Source organism: Ovis aries, chromosome 23 (assembly GCF_016772045.2).
Source record: "Ovis aries strain OAR_USU_Benz2616 breed Rambouillet chromosome 23, ARS-UI_Ramb_v3.0, whole genome shotgun sequence".
Lineage (NCBI taxonomy): Eukaryota > Metazoa > Chordata > Mammalia > Artiodactyla > Bovidae > Ovis > Ovis aries.
In genome coordinates, this window is record NC_056076.1 from 58,414,870 (window position 1) to 58,439,984 (window position 25,115).

General features: G+C 50.2%; 1 protein-coding gene across 1 annotated transcript in view; it reads left to right on the forward strand.

Annotated features, from left to right (window-relative positions):
• The window catches only part of LOC101116529 (O-acyltransferase like protein-like), a 65,202-nt gene that overhangs the window by 28,225 nt on the left and 11,862 nt on the right, over positions 1 to 25,115 (forward strand). The window contains exons 5-11 of the mRNA XM_042239132.2: positions 486 to 736; positions 6,277 to 6,456; positions 7,185 to 7,287; positions 13,393 to 13,494; positions 17,986 to 18,151; positions 20,165 to 20,244; positions 24,850 to 24,963. Coding sequence (XP_042095066.1) covers positions 486 to 736; positions 6,277 to 6,456; positions 7,185 to 7,287; positions 13,393 to 13,494; positions 17,986 to 18,151; positions 20,165 to 20,244; positions 24,850 to 24,963 — 996 coding nt within the window. The remainder of the gene's footprint in view (positions 1 to 485; positions 737 to 6,276; positions 6,457 to 7,184; positions 7,288 to 13,392; positions 13,495 to 17,985; positions 18,152 to 20,164; positions 20,245 to 24,849; positions 24,964 to 25,115) is intronic.

Here is a 25,115-nt window from a genome sequence, read left to right on the forward strand (position 1 = left end):
TCCCTTTGTAAACACTAGTGCCCATCTGATACAGAAATGGACCTGATTCACACCAAGAAGTTGGCGATGAGGGCTTCCTTTCTCAGGCTCGCTGCCACTCATTCTCTCCGTCCCCTCTTCCGTGTCTGTGTGAGCTGCCTTCTTACTGATTTTTAAAGTTCTTTCTCTGGAGGAAGGACGTCACTCCTTAGTCGTATCAGCTGCAGATATCTTCCTCAGTGTCTTGGTTGCTTTTTGTTTGTTATGGTGTTTGTTTTTTTAAATTTACAATCATCATGAGGAGTTTAGTGAAATCCGCTCATCTTCGCCTTTGTAATGTCTTTCATTATTTTTTCTCGGGAAGCCACTCCTAATCCTTAGAAGTGTCACCGCTTGCCCACGTTTAGGAGCGGTGGAGCGGGCTTTCTCCTGCGCTGTTTTCTCTGTGTCTCACCGCGGTGCCCGCGTGCTCTAGGCACGGTCACACCTGTGTCATCTCCCTGCAGGGTCCTCAGCTTCCTGGGCCTCACCCTCCCACTGGCGGGAACCGTCTACGTGGCCGCCACCGGGCGGGGGTCGGACCACCAGACATCACTGGAGCCCGAGGAGCCTCCGGCCGCCTACGGGAGCCTGCCTCTGAGGGCGCCGGCGGGGAGCGGGCCAGGAAGCGGAGTCCAGCCGACGGGCTGTGCGCCCGTCTCACCATCAGGGACCCCGAGCGGAGGAGAAAGCAGGCGTGTTAACAAACTCACGAGAGGTGACTTAGCTGGCACTGTCGGGAAACAGTCCCTGCAGGGCTGGGGTCTGGTGGTGCCCGGCAGCTCTGAAAGCCAGCTGGGAGGGTGGGTCTCTGCTCTCCACCGGTCAGGGTTTGTTTCTTATCCGAGTGTTCACAGGCGAGGTCGATGAAAATGCCACTTTCTTTCTTGGGTACAGTTACCCAGTGTGTCTTTGCGTGACGGAAAGTCTGGGTCAGAACAGCAATTGGGTTTCACTGTAGTCCTTCTCCAAGGGACCTTCCCGTGAGCACGGCGTCTGTTTTCAGTGTCACAGCTATACAAGTGGCTCACAGGACCTTCCTGGCAGCACCGAGCAAATCGGTTTACATACAAGCTGACACCAGGGGCCTGAGTGTGCAACCCGAGGGGACTGGAGCAGAACAGACCGCCCAGTGCAGCGCAGCATGAGGCTGCGTGGGCATAAATCACAGTGGGTTGTGTTCCAGTGAAAAAATCAAGAGTTTACCTTCCTGTCCACCTGCCCATATGGCAGGGCAAACACACACACACACACACACACACACATTTTGAAATAAGAATAGCCTCACAAGTAGAGTGGAAACAACTGCTACTTTTGGGCTTCCCTGATAGCTCAGTTGGTAAAGAATCCACCTGCAATGCGGGAGACCCTGGTTCAATTCCTGGGTCGGGAAGATCCACCGGAGAAGGGATAGGCTACCCACTCCAGTATTCTTGGGCTTCCCTGGTGGCTCAGCTGGTAAAGAATCTGCCTACAATGCAGGAGACCTGGGTTTGATCCCTGGGTTGGGAAGATTCCCCTGGATAAGGGAAAAGCTACCCTCTCCAGTATTCTTGCCTGGAGAATTCCATGGACAGAGGAGCCTGGCGGACTACAGTCCATGGGGTCACAAAGTCGGACACGACTGAGAGGAACTAACGCTTTCACAAGTAGAAGACGTGGAATAGTTTTTGGCAGAGCCCCTTAGGTCCACATAATTGTCCTTCCTTTACCTCAATGAGAGAGGGGAAAAAACAAAACAAAATTGCAGTGACTGGACTGGAAGACTAGGAGCACGTGCTCAGGGAGGTGCAGGGAACTCAGCCTGTGTGGAAGCACAGTGATGACTTTATCAGATCCTGCTCTGATCCTCAGGCTAAAACAAAAACAGCAGCAGCACCGGCAAAAATACCCCAACGATGAGAAAAATGGGAAAAAGCACGTTTGTATAAGGGTGATATAAGTGCTGAGAAGACCTAGTGGCCGCTGTCTAACTTCCTCCCCAAATCAGGAGGCCTAGGAAATGTTCATTGCCAGCCATCTGCATGGCATCAAGCCCTCTGCCCTGTTCTTTCTATTCCTGGGCCCTGGTTTGTCCTCTGAGGCCTCAGAAAATAAGTCTGCTTACTCTCTTGTTTCTCATATGACCCCATCACATGTAGAGGACAGTTTGGATGGCCCCGTCTTGAGCCTCAATTCAGTTCAGTCACTCAGTTGTGTCTGACTCTTTGTGACCCCATGGACTGCAGCACGCCAGGCCTCCCTGTCCATCACCAACTCCCGGAGCTTGCTCAAACTCAAGTCCACGGAGTCGCTGATGCCATCCAGCCATCTCATCCTCTGTCGTCCCCTTCTCCTCCTGCCTTCATCGTTCTCAGCCTCAGACCCCTCTATTATTTCTCCCCCGACATGACACAAGAACTCCCTGCTCCCCGGCTGCCAGTGTAGAAGGTTCCAGGGTGGACGTGGCAGGAAGACCGCATGCTTAGCAGTCTCTTCTCAAGCCTGCTTTGGTTTCTGACGCTGCGCTTGGTCAGGTTGTTCGACCTCTAGGAGCCTCAGTCTCCGCATGTGTAAAATGGGGACATAAACTGGGGTTTGCTGAAGGAATTCAATGAGATAATGTGTCCCCCCCTCCTCCTAACTCGTTGTTCTTTTCCTTGTTCTCTCAGTGAGACCAGAAGCAGGAGGGAAGGGTGGGGGCTCTAACTGGCCAAGACCTCTTGCTGCACTGACCTCGCAGAGGCCAGCTGGGCCCCAGGGGCCTGCTACGTGCAGGTTGTGAGCTTGAGGGTGAGTCTGTAGTCAGTCATCGGAACTCTTCGTTGCTGTCGTCGCTTGAGAGGCTGACCCACAGAGGCTTCCCTGGTGGCTCAGTGGTGAGGAATTCTCCTGCCAACGCGGGAGGCATGGGTTCGTCCAGGTAGAGCACACGTGTCTCGGAGCAGCTAAGCCGATGCACAAGAACTTCTCAGCCTGTGCTCTTGAGCCTGGGGCTGCAGCTGCTGAGCCCACGCGCCCTGGCGCCTGTGCTCTGCATCAAGAGGAGCCAACTCGACGAGAAGCCCTCGCACCGCAGCTGGGGAGCAGCCACCCTCCCCTCCACCGCTCGCCACACCTAGAGAAGACCTACACGGAAGCGAAGACCCCGTGCAGCCAGAAGTGAATGCATAAACGAATGCAATTATTTCAGGAAAGGGCTAACCCACAAGCCTGTGTTTTAAGGCCAGACCGTAGGCAGACATACCAGGTGTGGTGCCAGGAATCGGCCTTGAAGCTTTAGGTTCTTCACCCAAAGTAATACCCTCTCTGATGGGGACGCTGAGGTTACCTTGGCTTTCTCAGCCGCTACAGTTACCCGTGGTCTCAGAATGGGGCATTTCTGGGTTCTGTGCCTGGAGCCATTTTTTTTTTTTTAATTTTATATTTAGTACCATCAGAGTGAAATGTCACCTTCCTGAATGTTTGGAAATAATCGAGATGGAGAGACCCTTAGGTACAACATTTTTTTTTCCACTTTTATACTCTCTAGGAAGTGAAATCGGCATAACACTCTGTGTCTTTGACCTTCCTTGCAGCAGTGGAATCTTTTAGATGTGGGATGCAGACTCTTGGGTGTGGTGTGTGGGATCTAGTTCCCTGACCAGGGATTGAACATAGGCCCCCTGCATTGGGAGTGCCGAGCCTTAGCCGCTGGACTGCCAGGGAAGTCCCTGTTCTACACTGTTTAGATGAGAAGGATATGAACAAATATTTGAGGACATCTTCTTGAAGTTAATGGCTATGGACTTCAGCCCAGGGGCTCTTCCTCTATGGTCTGTTACTAAAAGTAGAAAGATAGAGTTAGTTGCTCAGTCGTGTCTGACTCTTTGGGACCCCATGGACTGTAGCCCACCAGGCTCCTCTGTCCATGGGATTCTCCAGGCAAGAATGCTGGAATGGGTAGCCATTTCCTTCTCCAGGAGATTTTCCCGACCCAAGGATTGAACCCAGGTCCCCTGCATTGTAGGCGGATTTCTTTACTGTCTGAGCTGCCAGGGAAGTCCTGGTGGGTGGCTTGCAGTGATGCTGGGCTCGTAGTTACTGAGCGTGGCTCTTAGTAATAACCACTGGGAATATCCGGAAATGCAAAGCACTGTCACACCCGGTGAGCAGCAGAGTCACCCAGAGGGCTTGTCACAGCCGGATCCCCGGGCCCAGGCGCCTAGGATTCTGACTCCGGCGGTCTAGGGTGGAGCTGGACTGCGCCTTCCTGACCGGTTCCCAGGTGATGCTGAAGCTGCTGGTCCAGGGATCCCACTTAAGCAACCACATGCGTTGTTTAACCCGATCCTCCCTCTGCTCCTGTGGTTTAAGATACTTTTCATTTACAAATGAGCGAAATGGGGCTCAGAGAGGGTGCTTTCTCTCTGGACCAGTTATTTTCAGACAGTCTGGTAGCTACTGTTAAGTTCACTCACAAGTGGAATTTAGATGGGGAAAAAAAAAAAAATGATAGCCAAATGTGTTCTGTGCTTGCTTGCCAAATTAGGTCTGGGGCCAGATATTTGACAGATATTGCTCTTGAAACCTCACAACAGCCCTGCCAAAAAGTGTGCTCGGTTTGAAAGTGAAGAAAGGGCTTCCCTGATGGCTCAGTGGTAAAGAATCTGCCTGCCGATGTGAGACACAGGTTCGATCCCTGGTCTGGGAAGATCCCACATGCCGACAAGCAAGTAGGCCTGTGTGCCACAAATACACTGCGCCTGTGCTCTAGAGTCCAGGGGCCAAGACTCCTGAGCTCATGAGCCGCAACTGCTGAAGCCAGGAGCCCCAAAGCCCTCCCTCGGCAACAAGAGAAGCTCCTGCGCTGAGAAGCCGGAGCAGCACAGCGGAGAGGAGCCCCCACTCACTGCAACTAGAGAAAAGCCCACGGTGCAACGCAGACCCAGCACAGCCAGAACATATCAAATTTAAAAAATTCTGGTTAAAAAAAAGTGAGGAAACAGGTTCAGAGAGGTAAAGGAACTGGCAGAGCTGGACAGAGCCCAGCTCTCGTGACTCCCCTTGAGAGCTTGTGGCCTCTCGGGGAACCCAAAGGAGGCTGGATATGAGGTGTAGGCGTGCGCCTGCTCCTGCTGAGCAAAAATCCCTCTAAGGTGGAACCCAGAGGAGGCTGGATTTGAGGTGTAGGCCCGCACACACTCCTGCTAAGCAAAAATCCCTCTAAGGTGGAGGGTGAGCTTCCCGTCCAGGCAGGCACCTCTGAGAGCGACCCCAGCGGAAAAACTCCTCCTTACCCCTGGAACCTCACAATGCTAATTGCGCTCTTCCATTTAAGAAATTGACTTAAATTTCCAGAGCTTGTTTATAAGCCCGATCTCGATTGTGAATGAGTTTCAGTTCTGCAAGGAATTCTTGTGCTCACGTTTGAGGCACCCAGAGACGTCCTGGAGAAAACAATGAATCTCCCGGATCCAGCTTGAGTTTCGGAGGCTCCTGTTTCCAGACACTTCATGGGCTCTCGGGATGAGCCAAATTAAATTTGTTTTAAATGAAAGGGAATAAATTAAGTAGAAAGCATTCACCGTTCTTTAAGTAATGGAGTTTAAACTGGTGAGTGGTAGCAGCTGTGACACTCTCATTTGTTTCCTGAGATCAGCCCATGATTCTAAGATCAACCTTGATTCCCATTCTGCAGGTGTGGAAATTTGGGCACAGAGAAGTTAATTCCCTTGACAGAGGTCCCAGAGCTAACACATGGCAGATTCAGAGCCAGGAGAGTCTGACTAACTCGAAGGCCGGCAACTTTCTCTGCTGCTGCCCCTGCCGCTCTGCGTTCTTGGGGATGTTGTTGCAAGCGATTCATTCTTGGGCGAGCCCCAGGGATGCCATTTCAAGCCCCACGCTGGCTTTAGGGAGTGTGTGACTTCTCAACAATGTCTAAGTTTCCCTTCGCCTAACCCTCTGTGAAACACGATGGAGGCGGGCAGGCATTGGCATTCCTGGGGCCTGAGATGGGAAGCCTATTCTGTTATGAGATGGTGTGAGCACCAATCTCAGATCAAGACTGTTAGGGAAAGTCGAGGTTCCTAGAGGAGGGAGACCAAGTGCAGAGAGCCACAGAGAGATCAAGAGGGGACAAGAACTGGGCTGAGCTTTCCACGGTCAAAGGGAGGCAGCATCTGGCAGGGAGGCGGCCAGGATCACTGGCTTGCAGGTTTTGCCTCTTGTTTAGGGGGCAGTGTGTGGCCTGGTCTGGCTTTCAGGGTGGGCAATAATGCCTTTGCTCCCGCCCAGGTTTTCTAGGCGCCATGGACTGTGCTCTGAAATGCTTTTCCTGGCAGAAGAATGTGCCAGCCCTCTGGACCATGAAGACGCAGGGAGGCACGTGCCCTGCCTTGAACGGCCTCCGAGCGTTGAGCCTCCTCTGGATCGTGTCTGGGCACACCAGTCAGATGACCGCATGGCTGTCTCTGGGTGCGGAAAACTGAGGGATCTCTGGAGTAGTCAAGGAAGGGAGGGGCTTTTGTGTAGGGGGTCACGTCAGGCCCCAGGAGGGGAGCCTTCTCTTCTCGAGACGAGGCTGTGGCCTCCATAAATGAGTGTTCTGGACCAGTGTCCAGTGGTTGCCTTACCTTCCCTTAGGTGTAAACCAGACACCTGGTTCCCTGGTGAACAGGGATAGCTGTATTTTATTTTTATCTTCCAAAGAGCTGGGTTCCCTCTTGTTTTGATTAATGAATCCAGAAACTCCCTTTTCCCCTCTCCTGGAAAAATAGGCAAATATAGATAAATATTGTGCACCAGTATAAAATCAGTGTCTGTGGATCTTCTTTCTGTTGGTGCACTCCAGAAGAGCTCCCGTCGACAGAGTGGAGCTCTCCAAGTGGGACCTAAACACAGAATGAAGGGGAGGGGCCAGCGCAGGGCAGTTTGCGGATCCCCCAGGGGATCTGAACAGGCGATGCTGCTGTAGATCCATGGGGGCCTCGGGCCCTGCAGAGGGGCCCAGGCGAGAGCGCAGCCTGCAGGAAGCTACCGAGCCGCCCTCTCTTATTTCTGTTCCCCATTCTCCTCTTAAGTGAATCGCACGGATGCATAAAACCCTCTCAATACAGCTGAAAGCTAAAGGTGTTTTTTGAAAAGATAAATCACAAGATTTTCTTTTGTTCAATAAAAAGACACTGTGTCCTACATTTTTACAGATAATGTGCTTGAATGGAAAGCCAGGGTGCTTAGAAACCCACTGTACCTTTATTCTCGGAGTGGCCCCTTCTATCTTGGAGTGGACACATTTTTCCTGATCAGGTAATGTGGTGCTCTCGCTGCCGGAGTTGTGCCCGTGGCTCTTTGGGGAAGTGTGGATGTGCCTGTTGAAACACCGGAGGGCTCACGCTGACTCTCCCTGGCCGCTGACTCTCCCTGGCCGCTGCCTCTGGGGTCCCTGGACGGTACCGAGGCCGCCAGTTCCTCTCTTTTGTGTCTTCACTTTATTAAATGATTCTGGATGGCTCTCTAAAGCAGGCCTTTTATAAAAGGTGGTTTTATTGATCAAACTTGTTTATTTCAGTGCTTCTCAAATTCTGGGTCCTGGCATGGTGCAAATCCATGATCAAGTTGCCCGTTCTCACCACAGCGAAATGCGAGAAAAAATAAGAAAATGGTGTGAGGTTACATAAAGCGGTGTTTATTTAAATTAACTAATAAGAGGTAAATTTTCTTAAATGTTTGATCAGTGTCAGGCTCTGCGTGAAGCCCTTTGCAGCATTATACCATGCCATCCTCATGGTGTTCCTATACCGTAGGGACAACTGTTAAAATCCTCAGTTTTTTGGGTCTGTTCTTTGGGGGTTGGGGTGAAATCCGCATCAGATAAATGAACCACTCCCAGTGAATGATTCAGTGGCACTGAGTGCATTCACTCTGTTGCACAACTACCCCTTCTGTCTGGTTCCAAAACGTTTTCATCACCCTCAGGGAAACCTCACCATTTTCTTATTTTTTCCCACCTCACACCCATGAAGCAGTTTCCCCCAGTCCCTCCTGCCTCCAGTTCTTAGAAACCTGCTTGCTCTAGTGTGGATTTACCCATACAAGCGGCTCACACAGCGTGCTCTTGTGCCTGGCTTCTTTCAGCTAGCATGACGTTTATGAAGTTCATCTATGTTGAAGCACTTATCAGTACTTCGTTTCTTTTTATGGCTGAATATTATTTCTTGTATGGCAGACCGCCGAAATCGCCACTTTAAAGATAAGGGAGCTGAGCGTGAAGGGCGTGGTCCAGGCAGTCTGGTCCCAGAGTCCGAGCTCCAGCCTCTGTGCTGGCCTGTCTCTGCCTGTTTGCAGTTACGTATCCCTTCCTTCAGAGGGAGATGGTGATGTTAGATGGCCTCATTAAGTGCTAAGCATTCATCCATCCAGGGGCTTCCCGATGGCTCGGCAGGTAAAGGATCCACCAGCCAATGCAAGAGACGAAGGAGACGTGGGTTCGGTCCCTAGGTTGGGAAGATCCCTTGGAGGAGGAAATGGCAACCCACTCCAGTATTCTTGTCTGGGAAATCCCGCAGACAGAGGAGCCTGGTGGGATACAGTCCATAGGGTCGCAAAAGAGTCGCACAGACTTAGTGACTGAGCACGCACGCACGCTCGTCCGCCCAACCGTGCTCTATCCAATAGAGAGCGCCCAGATAGGCGAGAGTCCACCATCTGTAGTGAACAAGACTGTGATATTGGGGCTGCTGGGCACCAGGCGTTCCAAGAGAGCTTAGCTGGGTCTAGCCAGGCAGTCGAAATCCAAGTGCAGGATGGGAGCCTCTGCAGGGCGGGGAGGTCTGCCCAGGGGACAGCGATTCAAAGACCAGGGCTCTGTTTCCTGCAAGGAAGCTAGTAAGAACACAGCAAACAAAAGATGCCATATGCTGGCTGGGGCTGGTCAGCAGGGCTCCAGGCCCGGGAGGGGAGCTGGCAAAGACAGAACAGGAAAGCTGGAACCAAAGCAAACTCAAGGCGGAGACCTGCCACCAGGAGGGAAGCATGGAGGGCACGAAAGGCCGCTGGTCACCCCGGGCTGTCAGCGGGAATCAAGAGACAGCCCAGAGCCACTGGATCAGCCCCAAGAGGTCCGCAACCCAGGCCAACGCTCCTGAGATTCCAGATGGCCCCGAAAACTTCCCTGGTGGCTCAGATGGTAAAGAATCCGCCTGCATGCAGGAGGCCCAGGTTCGATCTCTGGGCTGGGAATATTCCCCCTGGAGAAGGGAATGGTTACACACTCCAGTATTCTTGCCTGGAGAATCCCATGGACAGAGGAGCCTAGCGGGCTATAGTCCATGGGACCGCAAAGAGTCGGAGGTGACTGAGCGACTAACACTTTCCCTTACGGTGAAGACAGCATACCTGACTCTGGGCTCGGTCTGGGGCCTGGGGAGCGCTGGGCCTTCCCTAGTGCTTCTTAGAATATAGTCTCAGCATCGCCCAGAAGCTTGGGAGAAATGCAGATTCTCGGGCCCCACTCAGGCCCACGACCAGGCACTCTGACTGTAACAAGCCCTCCAGGCGATGCTGCCCTCGGCTCCCATCTGAGAACCCCTGTGCCAGCCCCAGCATGCAGGGTGAGGACGCCAGAGTGAGGCCCAGCAGGTCCTGTCACAATCAGGAGACCGAGACGTGTGTTTCTTCTTTCTTTACTCCTATTTGCTTCTGTTTCTCCTGGCCCATCTCCGTGACTGTTGTCGTTTTCCCTTTCTCCTTCCAATTTTCATTTTATTGCTTTAGGAAGTGCACATGGTCTGTTCGTTTTCTTTCCAACATCGGAAATATTGCTAATAGTGAAAATATGTCACTGCCGATGCGCTAAGAAACACTTTGATCCCATACAGTTGTGATGATCAGCCTCCATCAGGCCCGTTTTCATAGCTGAGAAAGTTGATGTTGGAGATAAAATAACCTAAGCCCCCCAACCCCTCCTCAGCTAGAGTATATTTCAGTATAATCAGAACTGAAATATAATGTCTATTTTACACCAAAACCATGTCTTAACAACTGTGTCACTAATATATTTAACATGTGTGAGTGTATGCTCAGTTGCTCACTCATCTCTGACTCTTGAGACCCCATGGACTGTAGGCGGCCAGGCTTCTCTGTCCATGGAATTCTCTGGGCAAAAATACTGGAGCAGGTTGCCGTTGCCTTCTCCAGGGGCTCTTCCTGACTCAGGGATTGAATCTGCCTGCAGCTCCCACGTCAGCAGGCAGATTCTTGACCACTGAGCCACCTGGGAAACAATAGATTACATAGTGAGATCTAAGACTTCTGTCACTGATGACGGTTTTGGAATGCTGCTTCTATCTCTCAGATTGAGCTGATTTCATATATCTCTCCTGCAGGATTTTATTCTTTCCCAGTCTGTTTGGGCTTCCTGGGTCTTCTTAGCCTCTTGGAACCTCTTGTCTTGCTCGGAGCCTGTTTTCCTGCCAGCCTTTCTCTTTTCCTGTCTCTGTCAACTTGAGACAGTGATTGCCCACACACAGAGGGAGACCCTGATTCATTCTTTCTGGAAACTAAGAGGCAGCCGGAACCAGAATTGGCCATGCTACTTCCTCAACTGAGTGCTCTCTTTCACTGAGTGCTCTCTTTCACTTGTTTTTATAAATTTTGTTTCTATTATAGTGAATCCGGCTTGCTGCATTTCAAAAGAAACTCTTGCTGGCAGAGAGTAAAGACAGTCTCTAACCCTCACTGATCCCTTCCAAGTCCCGTCCAACACACACACACACACACACACACACACACACACACACACACACAGCCTTCTTTTGCAGTAGGAAACACACTTGTTCTTTAGAGAAACACTGACCAGGGTCATGGGTTACTGGGGCTATTAAGTTGTAGGTTGTTATATGTTGTCACATTTCCGGTGCCATGTCGGTAGACCAGCGCTCCTTGATCGGTTCAGAAGCAGGCTTTGTGACCATGATCTTGCGGTGCTCGATTGAAATGCCGAACGTTAGCTATGCTTGGAAAGAACCTAAAGAGCAGCTGGGTGAGGATATTGATTCCGAAGTGAAGGAAATGGTCTTTCTCGAAGGCAAGTCGGGTGTTTGCTTTGACATCCCTACTGCGTCAGTAACAGCAGTCCAGAAGAGTGGCGTGATGCACGCGTGGGCTGCTTTCTGTGGCCACGGAGCAGCCAGAGCGTGAAGGTCCCCGGGAAGGATATCGCGTTTCCCGAGGACAGCAGGAAGACAATCAAGGCCTCAGGACGGCGCGAGGGCAACCGAGGTGTCAGGAGACAGCGGGAAAGAAGTAGGAGCTTCAGAGGACAGTGATCAGGAGGCGGCAGCAAAAGTAACAGATTCCGAAACAAAGACCAGAAGTGGAGTTTTAATAAAGCTTTCGGGCAGTAATTTGAAGTAGAGGATTTATTTGGCAAAACAGAGTTATGTTCAGCAACGTGGAACTGAACATTATTTTTCATGCAAAATTAAAAGCACATTGTATTTCCTTTCTGACCACTTGCCCAGTCCCCATCTCTTTGAGAGAGAAAAGCTTCATCTAAATTATTTCATCTGATTGATGACTGTCATTTATAACTTTACTGCTACTTCTGTCTTGGGTTCAGTTCAGTTCAGTTCAGTCGCTTAGCCGTGTCCGACTCTTTGCGACCCCATGAATCGCAGCACGCCAGGCCTCCCTGTCCATCACCAACTCCCCGAGTTTACCCAAACTCATGTCCATCGAGTCGGTGATGCCATCCAGCCATCTCATCCTCTGTCGTCCCCTTCTCCTCCTGCCCTCAATCCCTCCCTGCATCAGGGTCTTTTCCAATAGTCAACTCTTCACATGATGTGGCCAAAGTATTGGAGTTTCAGTCCTGAGTTTCAGCAACAGTCCTTTCAGTGAACACCCAGGACTGATCTCCTTTAGGATGGACTGGTTGGATCTCCTTGCAGTACAAGGGACTCTCAAGAAAACCAACACCACAGTTCAAAAGCATCAATTCTTCGGCGCTCGGCTTTCTTCACAGTCCAACTCTCACACCCATACCTGACTACTAGAAAACCCATAGCCTTGATTAGACGGACCTTTGTTGGCAAAATAATGTCTCTGCTAATGCTACCTAGGTTGGTCATAGCTTTCCTTCCAAGGAGTAAGTGTCTTTTAATTTCATGGCTGCAATCTGTCTTGGGTATCCCTTTGGAAAAGGTGTATGGATTCATTACATATTCTAATGTATTGTCTATAGATTATAAGATAAAGTCAAACGTGTATCTGCTGATACTTTTTAAGCTGACCTGTCTTTATACTTAGAAATGTCTCTTAATAGTAGGCTTCCCTGGTGGCACAGATGGTAAAGACTCTCCTGCAATACAGGATCCCTGGGTCAGGAAGATCTGCTGGAGAAGGAAATGGCAGCCCACTCCAGTATTCTTGCCTGGAGGACTCCGTGGACAGAGGAGCCTGGTGGGCCACAGTCATGGGGTCGCAGAGTCAGGCATTACTGAGCAACTCTCATGCACATGTTGTTACTAAGTCGTGTCCAACTCTTTGCGACCCCATGGATGGCAGCACACCAGGCTTCTCTGTCCTTCACCATCTCCCAGAGCTTGCTCAAACTCATGTCCATTGAGTCGGTGATGCCATCCAATCATCTCATGCTCTGTCGTCCCCTTCTCCTTTTGCCTTCAGTCTTTCCCAGGATCAGGGTCTTTTCCAATGAGCTGGCTCTTTGCCAAAGTATTGCAGCTTCAGCTTCAGCATCAGTCCTTCCAAAGAATATTCAGGGTTGATTTTCTTGGTGTTGGAGGAGACTCCTGAGAGTTCCTTGGACTGCATGGAGATCAACAGTCCATCCTAAAGGAAACCTAGAGGCTCATTGCTATAAATGTTAAAAGGTAGAAATTCACTGGTGGGTCAGTGGTTAGGACTCTGCACTTTCACTGCTGAGAGCCTGAGTTCAATCCCTGGCCTGGGGAACTCAGATCCTATGCACACCTGAAACAAATAAGAAAGGAAAGAAAAGAAACAGAATAGCGTCAAAAGCACGGGAAACTCAAAAGGTACAAACCTCCAGGTATAAAACCAGTGTGTACTAGGAATGGAATGTACCACACGATAAACATAATGCTGATGTTTGTTAGATAAGAAAGTGCTTAAGAGAGTACATCCTAAGCGTTCTCGTCACAGGCTGCTGCCTCGGCCTGGCTCCCGTAGGGAGGAAGATGCTGAGCTCCAGGTGCCTGGCCGTGGACGCGCACCGTGAGCAGGGAGAAAGCTGCTACTGTTTTTAGTCTTAAAGATGTTTCGCTACTGCAGCGTCGCTTGTTCTTTCCTGATAGAGACAAGCAAATTGATCAGCCCGCGAACTGCATCACCGACCAGTCATTCCTGTGACCTACTCTTCTCTTCTCTCAGTGGCTGGTTAAGTGCAAGATCATTTTTAAAGATGCGTCAGGATTCAGACAAAGGAATAACCCCTCGCGTCATACTCAGATACTTTTTCAGTCGCCTTATAAGGTAGGTTATTCATACAATCTTTCTTTATTGCTGCGTAATCATTTATTATTTTAAGTCTTTAACCCTCCTTTGAAAGAATTTTCAAAGAAAAACTGAAAGAAAAATAGTTTTCTTTCATTTAGACCATGTTTAAATGTGTTTGCTCTTTCTGGTTTAATAGCTTTGGCAGTGGAAGATACCAGTACTCATGGTATTTTTCCTAATAAAACTTGAATTGTATTAAACCCACAAAAACCTCCTTACTTCTAAAGCTAATGGACAGCAGGTTTCATGGACAGTCAGATTCCCATGAAATCTATGTTCAACAGAATTTGTATAGCTCCTGTAAATTAGTAGTGATTGGAGCCTGTAATAAGGATTAATGGTAATAATAAACATAGAATAAGATACAATCAGCAAAGGGGCTGGTGGAAGCTCGGGATGATGGTCGTTCCCATAAGAAGGCAGACAGGATGGTAGTATTCTTTACGCATGCCTGGTTGGTTGGATCAGAATGGAATACAATACTGGGACAGAATAAGGAACCAGCGGGATGGCAGGGTGGCAGTGATGTAATGAGACAGTAGAAGTGTAGGGAGAAAAAGAAGCGTCTACCTATGTGAGCCACCATTTAAAAATTTATACGCTTTTAAAATCATGGTTTGCGGCTAAGCTGGAGCCCAGTTCTGGTTACTGAGGGTCCCTGGCTCTGTTGCTACACTGCACCGTCACAAATAGCAAGGGGAGTGTTGAAACAGTCTTCCGGGCCCGTCAGACGGACTGCGTAAGATCTGACTCCAGTCTGCCTGGGCGTGCCTTCTGATTCAGTCATTTACAGCAGTGTGACCTTGAGTAAGTGTCTCAATCTTTCCGTGCCTGAGTTTCCTCATCTTAAAAATGAGCAGAATCATGGCTCTCACTTCGCTGGACTCTTGAGAGAATCAAAACAGATAACGCAGGCAAAGAATTGAGAACAATGTGACAGGTAGTATGCCCTCAGTAAATATAAGCTATCATTATTACTGTTGTTATTTTTACCTTTTAACTTCTCTGGTTAATAGTTTAAGAATGAGTTTAAGCTAAGAAATAGAACTTTACTGCCTTTGTGGTTTCTTCCAAGCTCCATTAAATCTAGTCCTCGCCCTGAAGGCTTGACAGAATGCTTTTTCTTGCAACATCTTTTGGGGATGAGCACTGGGCGGAGCAGCCAGTCTTGCCCTGCGTTCTTCTGGAGGAGAGGGCCTGGCATTCAGACCCAGCGTTCTCAGTGATAAGTGCTCAGGCAGGTTGTTAGGGGTTGGGGTGTGGGATCCAGTGGCCTGGTGGGTGCTGCCTGGGAAACCCTTCAGAAGAACAGCCCCAGAGCTGGGGGGTGAAGACTCAGACGTGTTTTCCTGGGCAGATAAAGCAGTCGTTGGGGCCGAGAGCCCAGAGTGGAGGAGGGTGCAGTGGTGAAGCCTCACGGGGCAAGATGCTGGCGAGGGTCCCGAGGGTGATGTGTTGTGGGATGTGCCCTGGCCGTGGGCACTGAGGATATGGAGAGGGCACCAACCGCAGACATGCAGACTTTCCAGCTCAAGTGACGTGGGGGATGGGGAGGACGTTCTTGAGATGGGGAGCTCTGGGAGAGTGCCAGCTGGGAGCCAGGAAGAGAGCGAATGAGTCCAAGCTGGGACAGGACGTTGTTGCGGTATGGGGGCAAGGGCAGGAGAGGCAGACCAGGTGGGGGCTTCTGCAAGCTTCAGAAAATGTGAAAGCCCAGCTTCTAGGGGGTAAAACCTTACCAGTATCTCACAGGAAACAAGGAGGGAAGAGGCTCCAGACCCCCAAACCGGTGGGATTGTTCCCAGTAGGAGCCACTAGTTAAAAATTAGCTTACTACTGGGATTCCCCGTTGGTCCAATGGTTAAGAACCTGACTTCCAGATGCAGGGGGCCCGAGTTCGACCCTTGGTCGAGGAGCTAAGACCCCACAAGCTTTGGGGCTACTGAGTCCACTCTCTCTAGAGCCTGCATGTCACAACGAAGATCTAACCCAGCCAAATAAATACATATTTTAAAAAAAGAAATGATACTTTTTCTAAAAAATTAGTTTGTGGATGTGTGTACTCTGTCATGTCCAGCTCTTTGCGACCCCATGGACTGCAGCCCACCAAGCTCCTCTGTCCATCGAGTTCCAGGCAAGAATACTGGAGTGGGTTGCCATTTCCTCCTCCAGGGGATCTTCCCGACCCAGGGATTGAACCTGAGTCTCCTGCGTCTCCTGCATTGGCAAGCAGATTCTTTACTTCTGCACCACCTGGGAAGCCCCCACCCATTGGTTTAAGTTAAAAAAAATTATTGATAATAACATCTAACTGTAGCAGAAGATTATATACTAAAAATAAAGGCACCCCTTCCAGTCTCACCTCCCACAGGACAGCTTTGGTAACAGCTTCTTATGAATTAATTCTTGCAGGGACTTTCCGTGTATTTATATATTCTTTTCCCCACCCATGAATAGAACTATGCTTAATACTGCATTATTTTGCACATAGCTTTTTCAACTTAATGATTCGGCATCTTTCTCTAACTGCATGGAAGGACTCACCTCACTGATTTTGAGGTTGCCGGGATGGCGCCATGTGGGTGGACCATCCATCATGTATTTAGCTGCTCTCCATGAATGGAGCATGAAGGTGATTTCCAAGTTTTTTGCAGTCTTATTAGACAGTGACACGAAGTCTGTACATTTTTGTGCAACAGTCTGGGCACGTTTGCAGGGTAAATTCCTACGAGTGGAATCGATGGTTCGGTGCATTGAATGTACTGATTGATGTTTTCCAGTTGACCTTCGCACCTGGCCAGGTATGAGAAGGCCGCTTCTCACACCCCCATGGCACTGGCTACTATCAGAGGTTTTAATCTTTGCAAACCCACTTTGACTTTGAATCTTGACTTTGAATCTTCAAGTTTGGACAAACACTTGAAGGGCATGTATATTTATATGACACGTCCCATGTTTCAAACAGTTGTTTTTTTTTAACTTTTTATTTTGTACTGGGGTATGGCTGATTAACAATGCTGTGACGGTTTCCAGTGGACAACAAAGGGACTCAGCCATGCATATCCGTGTGTCCACTCTCCCCCAGACTCCCTCCCATCCAGGCTGCCACATAACAGTAGCGGAGTTCCCTGTGCTCTCCAGTGGGTCCTTGTTGGTGATCCATTTTAAGATTTTTTTTTTTTTATATTTATTTATTTGGCTGCATCGAGTCTTAATCCCCCAGTGAGGTCTGCGGGCTTAGTTGTCCTGAGGCATGTGGAATCTTCCTGGACCAGGGATCAAGCCCACATCCCCTGCACTGCAAGGTGGATTCCTTACCTCTGGGCCATCAGGGAAGTCCTGGTTATCCATTTTAAATATAGCCTTGTGTACCTGTTCTTCTCAAACTCCCTGACTCTCCCTTCCCCCGACCCTTCCCCCTGGCAACCATAACTCCATTCTCCAACTTCAGTTTTCTTAGTGATATCTTGATTCTTAGAAAATCCGAGGAGGCGGGAGTCCTCCTTCTCCTTAGAGGAAGCTAAGGAACCATCAGCCCCCTTTTCTGCAGGAGAGGAAAGGGAGGAGTGACCCGATTTTCTCAGTGTGAAAAATTTAGACAAAACTAGAACTCACATCTCTGTGTTCTTTCCCCTGTAACCCTTCAGGCGTGGGCCCCCAGCAGCCTCCGCTCTCCGCACCGGCCCAGCCACGAGCCTGCCCGAGGCGGGATGCCACCTCTACCTGGGTCCCTCCGGAGGGTGTCTGACCCGGACTCCGGTTCAGAGGGGAGCTGGGGCCACCTGGTTCTCCTGGGGAGATGGAGATGACAGATGGTGGGGGGAGGCTGGGGCGGGGGTGCGAGCCCAGGCTCGAGGGAGCATCCGCACAGCAGCGCGGTCCCATATCTGCAATATTCTACAATATTCTGCAATATTCTATTGAACAGCCTCAGTCTAGACACTAGTGCCCCCTTCATCAGCTTGTAGCTGCCGCAGATCCTGCTTGGAAGGAGGTGGTGTGTGAGAGAAGGAAGGAGGAAATGAAGTGAGGCAGGAAGGGAGGATAAGAGGGGGTATGGAAAGCTATTTTCATCTAGCAAGGCCCCTGAAAGAAACAGGTAACAGCGTCAGTTCTCAGTACATACCGTTCGACCATCTTGGGTAAGTGACTCAAACTTCTCTGAGCTCTAATTTGCTCAGCAGTAAAATTGACATCATAGTTACTGGGCAGGTTTAGACGTTCCTAGCAGAGTGGCTTACACATATGACTTGCTCCATGAAGAACAGTATTTTTGCATCAGTAGCACCTATCCCGCTTTGAACGCACGAATGAATGGAAGGTTTGAGGGGTGAGTGAGGAGGTGGCCCCTGCCCCAGGACAGTCCATTTTTGAGCATCCTATCCACCATCGCTATGTGACCCCCCACCCCGGGGGACCGAATGGAACCCCAGGAGAATCATTTGCTCCCCGGCTCTTTCCCGCCAGGCTGCAGCCTCTTCACCTGTACTCGGTGTGCCTGCTGGTTGGATCGTTCTCTCTTGTGCCCTGGGGGCCCGTCTGGGAGGTGCCCAAGCTTCACCTGGAGAACTGCCGGCGTGCCTGGTGGACGAACTTGCTGTTGCTAAATAACTTCCTGTCGGTCCAGGATGCGGTGCGTTCAAGTCTTCCGCGAGGGGGAGGAGGGGCGCTATCCGGAACGTGTTCTCGGGCCAGCCCGAGTCTGATCCCCTTTCTTCTGGCGATGCTGTAGGAAGGTGGGCTGTGGGAGGGAGGTTCGCCTGGAGTGTGAGCTGGGGGTTGCTGCACCAGCCCTGGCAGGGTGGGCTCTGGGAAAGCAGAGAGGGAGCAGGGCGGGGGCCCGGGGGCGGGCCAGCTGGACGCAGCTGCCCCTGCCCCATCAGTGTGCAGTCTGGGGCCACGCCACCCCAGTGGGAAGGACGCCTTCTTCACCTCCACCCAGAGAACCGAGATTGGGCCGGAAGGAGTCACCTCACCCTCCCCGTAATGAATTCTACCCCACGTCCAGCCAGATCTCACAATGTCTGTGTATATGGGTCATGCTTCTTCGAAGCCTTAGCTTCCTCCTGATGAGCTTGGAGCAAATGGAAGTGAACTAGTTATAATTAAACCGCGTCAATGATTTTGCACCTGCCTCGAAAGCACTGCAGAGAAGGAAATGGCACCCCACTCCAGCATTCTTGCCTAGAGAATCCCATGGACAGAGGAGCCTGGTGGGCTGCTGTCCATAGGGTCGCACAGAGTCAGACACGACTGAAGCGGCTTGGCATGCATGCATGTGTTGGAGAGGAAATGGCAACTGACTCCAGTGTTCTTGCCTGGAGAATCCCAGGGATGGCAGAGCCTGGTGGGCTGCCGTCCATGGGGTTGCACATAGTCGGACACGACTGAAGCGACTTAGCAGCAGCAGCAGAAAGCACTGCTGAAGGGAGAATCACTAAGTGTGACTGTGTGACCGCCGACCAGCCAGACGGCTGCCTTTGGTTCACAAGGGCCCGGCCGCTTCGACAGGGCTTCCATCACTGTCTGACTGCCTTCAGGCGGATCCCCATCACCCTCCGTGATGGGGGGCCCTGGAGCAGAGGCCCGGCCGCCTTCCCAGGTGCAGACCGGTTGGGGTCACAGGTGGGGTGAGCAAAGCTGTCACTTCTGATTAGCCTGGTCTCCTCAGGAGTGACGGGGTGGGAGGGGAGACCGAGGTGCCTCTCATCTCTGAAGCCCTGGGGAGATGTGCCCCCAGAAGTCGTCTCACCCTTAATTAGAGACACAGGGGCCACCTCGAGCCCCACAGGCACAGACAGCCTGGGACGAGGTCACTCTGGCCAGCTGCTGTCATGTCAGTCACGTGTGGGAACTCTGGGGTTTCCCGCAAACGCTGGTCTGCAGCCAGACCTCCGTTCTCAATGAGCACAGTCTATCAAATCAAAAATAGAATAAGATAAATGAACACATTCTCTCCACCTGGAGTTGGGGGGAGGGCAAGGTAGAGACAACAATACGGGCCCTCCGACCCCAACCACACTGTGAGGGTAATGACTCCTCACATCCGTGACACAGTGGTGGAATTCAGTTCCCACCGCTGCCCTGGGAGATTAGCTGTGATTGCCCTGGGAGGTTAGCTATGATTGTTGTCTTAAGAGAGAAAGCGTGTCTGAATTTCCAGGGTGTATAATGGCAATAATGATACCTACTCCCCTGGGATTGTTAGGAGGGTGAGTTGAGATTCTGCTGCTGCTGCTAAGTTGCTTCAGTCGTGTCTGACTCTGTGGGACCCCATAGACTGGCAGCCCAGCAGACTCCTCTGTCCCTGGGATTCTCCAGGCAAGAATACTGGAGTGGGTTGCCATTTCCTTCTCCAACGCATGCATGCATGCTAAGTCGCTTTAGTCATGTCTGACTCTGTGACCCGATGGACAGCAGCCCACCAGGCTCCTCGGTCCACAGGATTCTCTAGGCAAGAACACTGGAGTGGGTTGCCATTTCCTTCTCCAGAGTTAAGATGAGGTATGTGAAATATCTTTAACTCAAGTCCTTTCTCTTCCCGTGGAAATCGCCTCACCTGCCCCTGAGTTCCTCCTTCTGGTCCCGGGAGATGAGCCACTGGTTAATTGGAGGAGAGGGGTGACCTTTGCTGGTCTCTTTCCAGTGCAACGGCTGGACGTGGTATCTTGCCAATGACTTTCAGTTCCATCTCACCACCCCAGTGATCGTCTTCATCTACGGAAAGTGAGTCTAATTGAAACAAGTGTTTCTCCTCACCTGGCCTCTTTCTTAAAACTCTCAGAGAGCTCCCAGTTCTGGGCAAAGCAGCTCTTACAATTTAGAATTGAGAAACCCACTTTTCAGAAGTGTGTGGACCCTGACTCCACCACTGTTTACTTCTTCCGCATTCTCCTGTAGTCTTTGTGTTTTTTTTTTCCACTTCACTGTTCTTATAAACATTTCCACATAAGCGTGTGGCCTGCTGGCCGGTCAGGTTTAGGGTTTATATGCCATCTTTTGTGGTGGGCGCTTAGATGGTTTCCAGTGTTTCCTGATTATAAATGGCTCCTCAGCACATGTCTTTGAACACGCCCCTTTCTCCTCTTCTGTATTTATTTCCTTGGGAACCTGTTTCCTGGCGGAATTATTACGTCAAAGGCTAAGAACAATTTTGTAGTGCTTGTCACATGTCGTGAAATGACTCTTCAGAAAGAATGAGATAATTTATAAGACATCAGTGTGCCTGCTTCTCCACCTTGGGTGTTTATCACCTTAATTTTGTTAGTTTTGGAAAAGCTCTAAGGCCTCAATAATTCACAGGAAACCTTAAAAGTTGTGGATTATTCACGCCATATTTTAAAAGATTTAGTATTCTTTTCTGTTCAAATACATGTTCAATTTAAGAAACACTGGAAAACATTACGCTAAAGAAAGGGGAAAAAAACCAATCACCTTAGGCCTGTTTCCTCACTTAAGGAGAGTGATTTCACTGTCGGTATTTATACTCCGCTGCTTTTATTCTTCAAGTCTTTTATACATGAAAGAATTCTGCATATATACTTTGGAGATTTGTTTTAATAGTTTAATGATGTAATCATTTTCCTATATTATTTTATTTTTCAAGTGAATGTACTTTTTTAAAAAATTATTTTTGTTTATTTTTGGCTGTTCTGGGTCTTTGTTGCTTCCTGGGCTTTCTCTAGTTGCAGAGCTCAGGCTTTTCATTTTGGTGACTCCTCTTGTCTCAGAGCAAGGCTCTAGGCACAGACATCAGTAGTTGCACACACAGGCCAAGCAGCGGCGGCTGGCAGACTTAGCTGTCCCAAGGCATGTGGGATCTTCTCGGACCAAGGATCGAACCCAATGCCCCTGCGTTGGTAGGTGAATTCTTAACCACTGGGTCACCAGGGAAGTCCCTTAAGTAAACAGACTTTCCATGTCTGTATAATATTTTGTATTTGTGAATGAACTGTAGTTTACCTATAGCTTCCTCTAGGATTATTCCTTGATTATTCCTACCTATACCTTCCTAAATAGATTATTTCCAATTTTGTGCTTTTACCAATAACAGTCTCAGAAACATCTTTCTAGTTACCATTTGTCTCCAACTCTGATATTTCTAGAATGCAGGTTCTTAAGAAGAGTTTCAGAGTCAAAGGGCATGAGTGTCTTTGGAGATCTTGAAGTATAATGACAGATAGCTTGCCTTAAAGGTTGTCGCAGTATTCAATCCTCTGGTCATCTAACTATACCATTGCCAATATGGACTCTTAACAAGATCTATATCTGCTTTTTAAAAATTATTACTTGAAGATATATAAGAAAACATTCATTTTTCACATCTAATTTGTAAGTCTTTGATTACTGGGCATGGAGCTGAGTTCCAAATATGTGTTGACTAGCTCTGTTTTGTAGTTACCTGTTAATGCTCTTTGCAAGGGGACATTTAAGTCACAGGCTGACCTGTGATGTTGCCCACTCCAGTGCTAATGCAAACACTCAAGCATCTTAGGCAAGGAAAATGCATAGTGGTTTTAATTTAAGAATTGAACAATTTTTTCAAAGGCAGATCTAATTTTTTACATGCACATCTGAAGCGCATTAAGTTTTCTAATTGCAAATGTAAGAGATTTTGGCTGACTACTTTTAAAAATATGTCCCACCCTTCCGCTAGGCAGAGAGGTGGATTGCTGGTATAGAGTTTGAGTCAGAAGATGTGGGTTCAAAGCTGGGGGACTCAGTGTAAGTCGCTGGACTCTCGTCATTTTTCACATCTGTGAGATGGAGATGACGCACTTCACCCCAGGGTTGGAAGAGACAGCGAGATCGTACCCATGGGAACCAGCACATGCCCTCTGTGATGGGCTGTGGCTGCTGCAGGCACCTGGAGGGCAGGTGTGCGGCTCGGCCAACCCTGGAGCCTTGGCCAAGGAGGACAGGCAAGCCTCTACGGGCTCCCTCGGAGGCGCCCTGGCAGCTGGATGCGCTGACTGCTGGCATTTAGGGTGTTTAGTGAAGGAAGCGCTGGTTTCTTCCAAGGCCTCTCTCCTTGGCTTGTAGTCGGCCGTGCCTCCTCACGTGGTCTTCCCTGTGGGCTCTCTGTGTGCTAATCTCTTCTTATAAAGACACAAGTCCCACTGGATTAAGATGCGCCCCAATGACTGACCTCATTTCACCTTAATTATCTCTCTAATGACTCCATCTCCAAACGGAGCCACACTCTGAGGTCGTGGAGGTTAGAATTTGCAGGGCTGGGGGACACGATCCAGCCCATAGCAGTCTGTCCTAGGAAGCTTTTAGTAGTTTTTGCAGCTGTGATGGCCAGCGGAGATGTGTCTGACTCCCGAGTAGAGGTGGCACGGCTTGGGCTCCAGTTCCCCAGGGAGTGAGACAATATTTACTCAAGTGCACGGGGGTTTTTATTGGATGGCCTGACCAGATGGTTTGCCAGCCACCCACCCACCAAGGACAATGAGTTCTCAGTACCTCTGCACTCTAGGTCTGCTGGGAACCTGCTTGAGTGTCCCTGTGACCGAGACAGCCTGGCCCTGGGGTCAGCATCTTTCTGAGGGGCCGTCATGGGAAGAGGGTCTCAGTTCCTCACCTGGAAACCGGTGCCGCCCAAGCCTGTGACTGTGCTACTGCGTTTAGCCTCTAAATGGAAGGGGTATAATAGGTAGGGCGTTTTCCCCTCAGAGAACACATTCGTGTAGAATTCTAGTAATTCAGGGAGGATGGAACTGGAGGGTCTGCAAAAGGCGTGATGAATTGGGACTTCCTGGTGGCCGGTGGTTAAGAACCTGCTCGTTCATTGCGGGAAGTGTGGGTTCGATCCCCGGTCAGGGAACTAAGATCCTGCATGCTTCCTGGGGGTGGCGGTGGTAGTTGTTCAGTCGCTAAGTTGTGTCCTTTGGCGACCCCATAGACTGTAGCCCCACCAGGCTCCTCTGTCCATGGGATTTCCCAGGCAAGGATACTGGTGTGGGTTGCCATTTCCTTCTCCAGGGGATCTTCCCTACTCAGAGATTGAGCTCACATCTCCTGCATTGGCAGATGGGTTCTTTACCACTGAGCCATGGTTCAGCAAAAAAAAGAAGACATGGTAAATATAGAACATGGTTACCGTACCCGCCCTGCTCACACTCATCCATGGCAGGCATTACTAGTCAATTACTGCACCACTGAGCTAAGACGCCTCTTCTGCTCCTGAGCACAAACTGAACTAGAATTGGCGCTCTAGATGCTGATTCACTCCCTAAGTCACTGTGGTGTGAAGCGAATGGCATCTCATCTCCTCCTCACGAGGAACCATGGCAACTTCAGCACTGGACTAGGATCGCCAAAGGCAGGGTTGTACCTGGTTGGTCTGGCATCCGTGTTGGGCATTTCTTCCACTGCAGACCCTCCTGGTCCTAACCCTCCTGATTCCCAGTAGATATAACCAGATACTGTCTCACCCTGAGCCTCTGTCCCTACACCTCATTTCCTGCCTCAGAACCGAACCCTCTCAGCCTGTGTACAGAGTCCCAAATTTTGGAGGAATTAATTTTGTGGGGCCACCTTTGACCCAAGGGGCTAGAAGATGGTAGGAAAATGCTTCTTTCTTTCACCCCCTTAGGACAGTTTTGAGGTGCATTTCAGAAGGCTCCACAGAACATTCTGGAAGAACTGAGCATTGACCACCGTGATAGGGCCTTGCATTGGCCTTCCTTGTTCCCCACCCCTGCCCTCATTCTTACCTCCACATGAACCACCTGAACCCTGACACTGGTCAGATTTGCGTTTGGATTGGGGGAAGGATCCCCGGGTCCCCCTGTTACTCTGTCCCCCTCTGCTGTGTCTCACTTGTGCCTGCCAATCATCTCTCTCCTGAATCAATCACCACTTCTTAATTTTTTTTTATTATTATTACTTTTTATTTTTCTTTTTGTCGCACTTAGCGGCATGTGGGATCTTAGTTCCCCTACCAGGGATGGAACCCGTGCCCACTGCAGTGGAAGTACGGAGTCTTAGCCAGTGGACCCCAGGGCGTCCCTCCACTTCAGTCCCTCTAGTGCTTCCTGGGTGGCAAGGGACTTTCCCAAGCACGGTCTCATCACGGTAAATTTCAGCAGAAGATGAAGCTATTCTAAGGCAAGGATTTCACTGCCCAGGACTGGGCTGCTAATAAGTGCTCGACACTGAAGTGTAACTCAAGCTTTTTAACTCCAGCCCAGCTCTGGACACACTTGGCCCCAGGCCAGCCTCTCTCGAAGGCAGGCTGGCAGGAAGCACCTCTGGTTGCCAAGTCTGCCAGCCTTCGGTAGCCCCAGAGTGAGAAGGAAAGTGAACGTGCTCTCTTCTTTGCAGAAGTCAGCGTGCCCTCGTCCTGCTCGGGGCCACGCTGCTCCTGGCATCTTGCACCGCCTCTGCTCTGCTCACACTGGCTCACAACCTTCCGGTGGCAGCTCCGTCAGAAGCCAGGTAACTGCCGCGCTTCCCAGCCCGCCAGCTCTGTCCCTCACCTCCCCTCAGGATGGCCAGGACCTCCCAGGCAGGGCTGCTGAGTGGATGCCAGGCTCTTAGCCCTGTGCACGTAGGCTCCTGCGGAAATGTGGGCGGGAACTGTTCGGCCT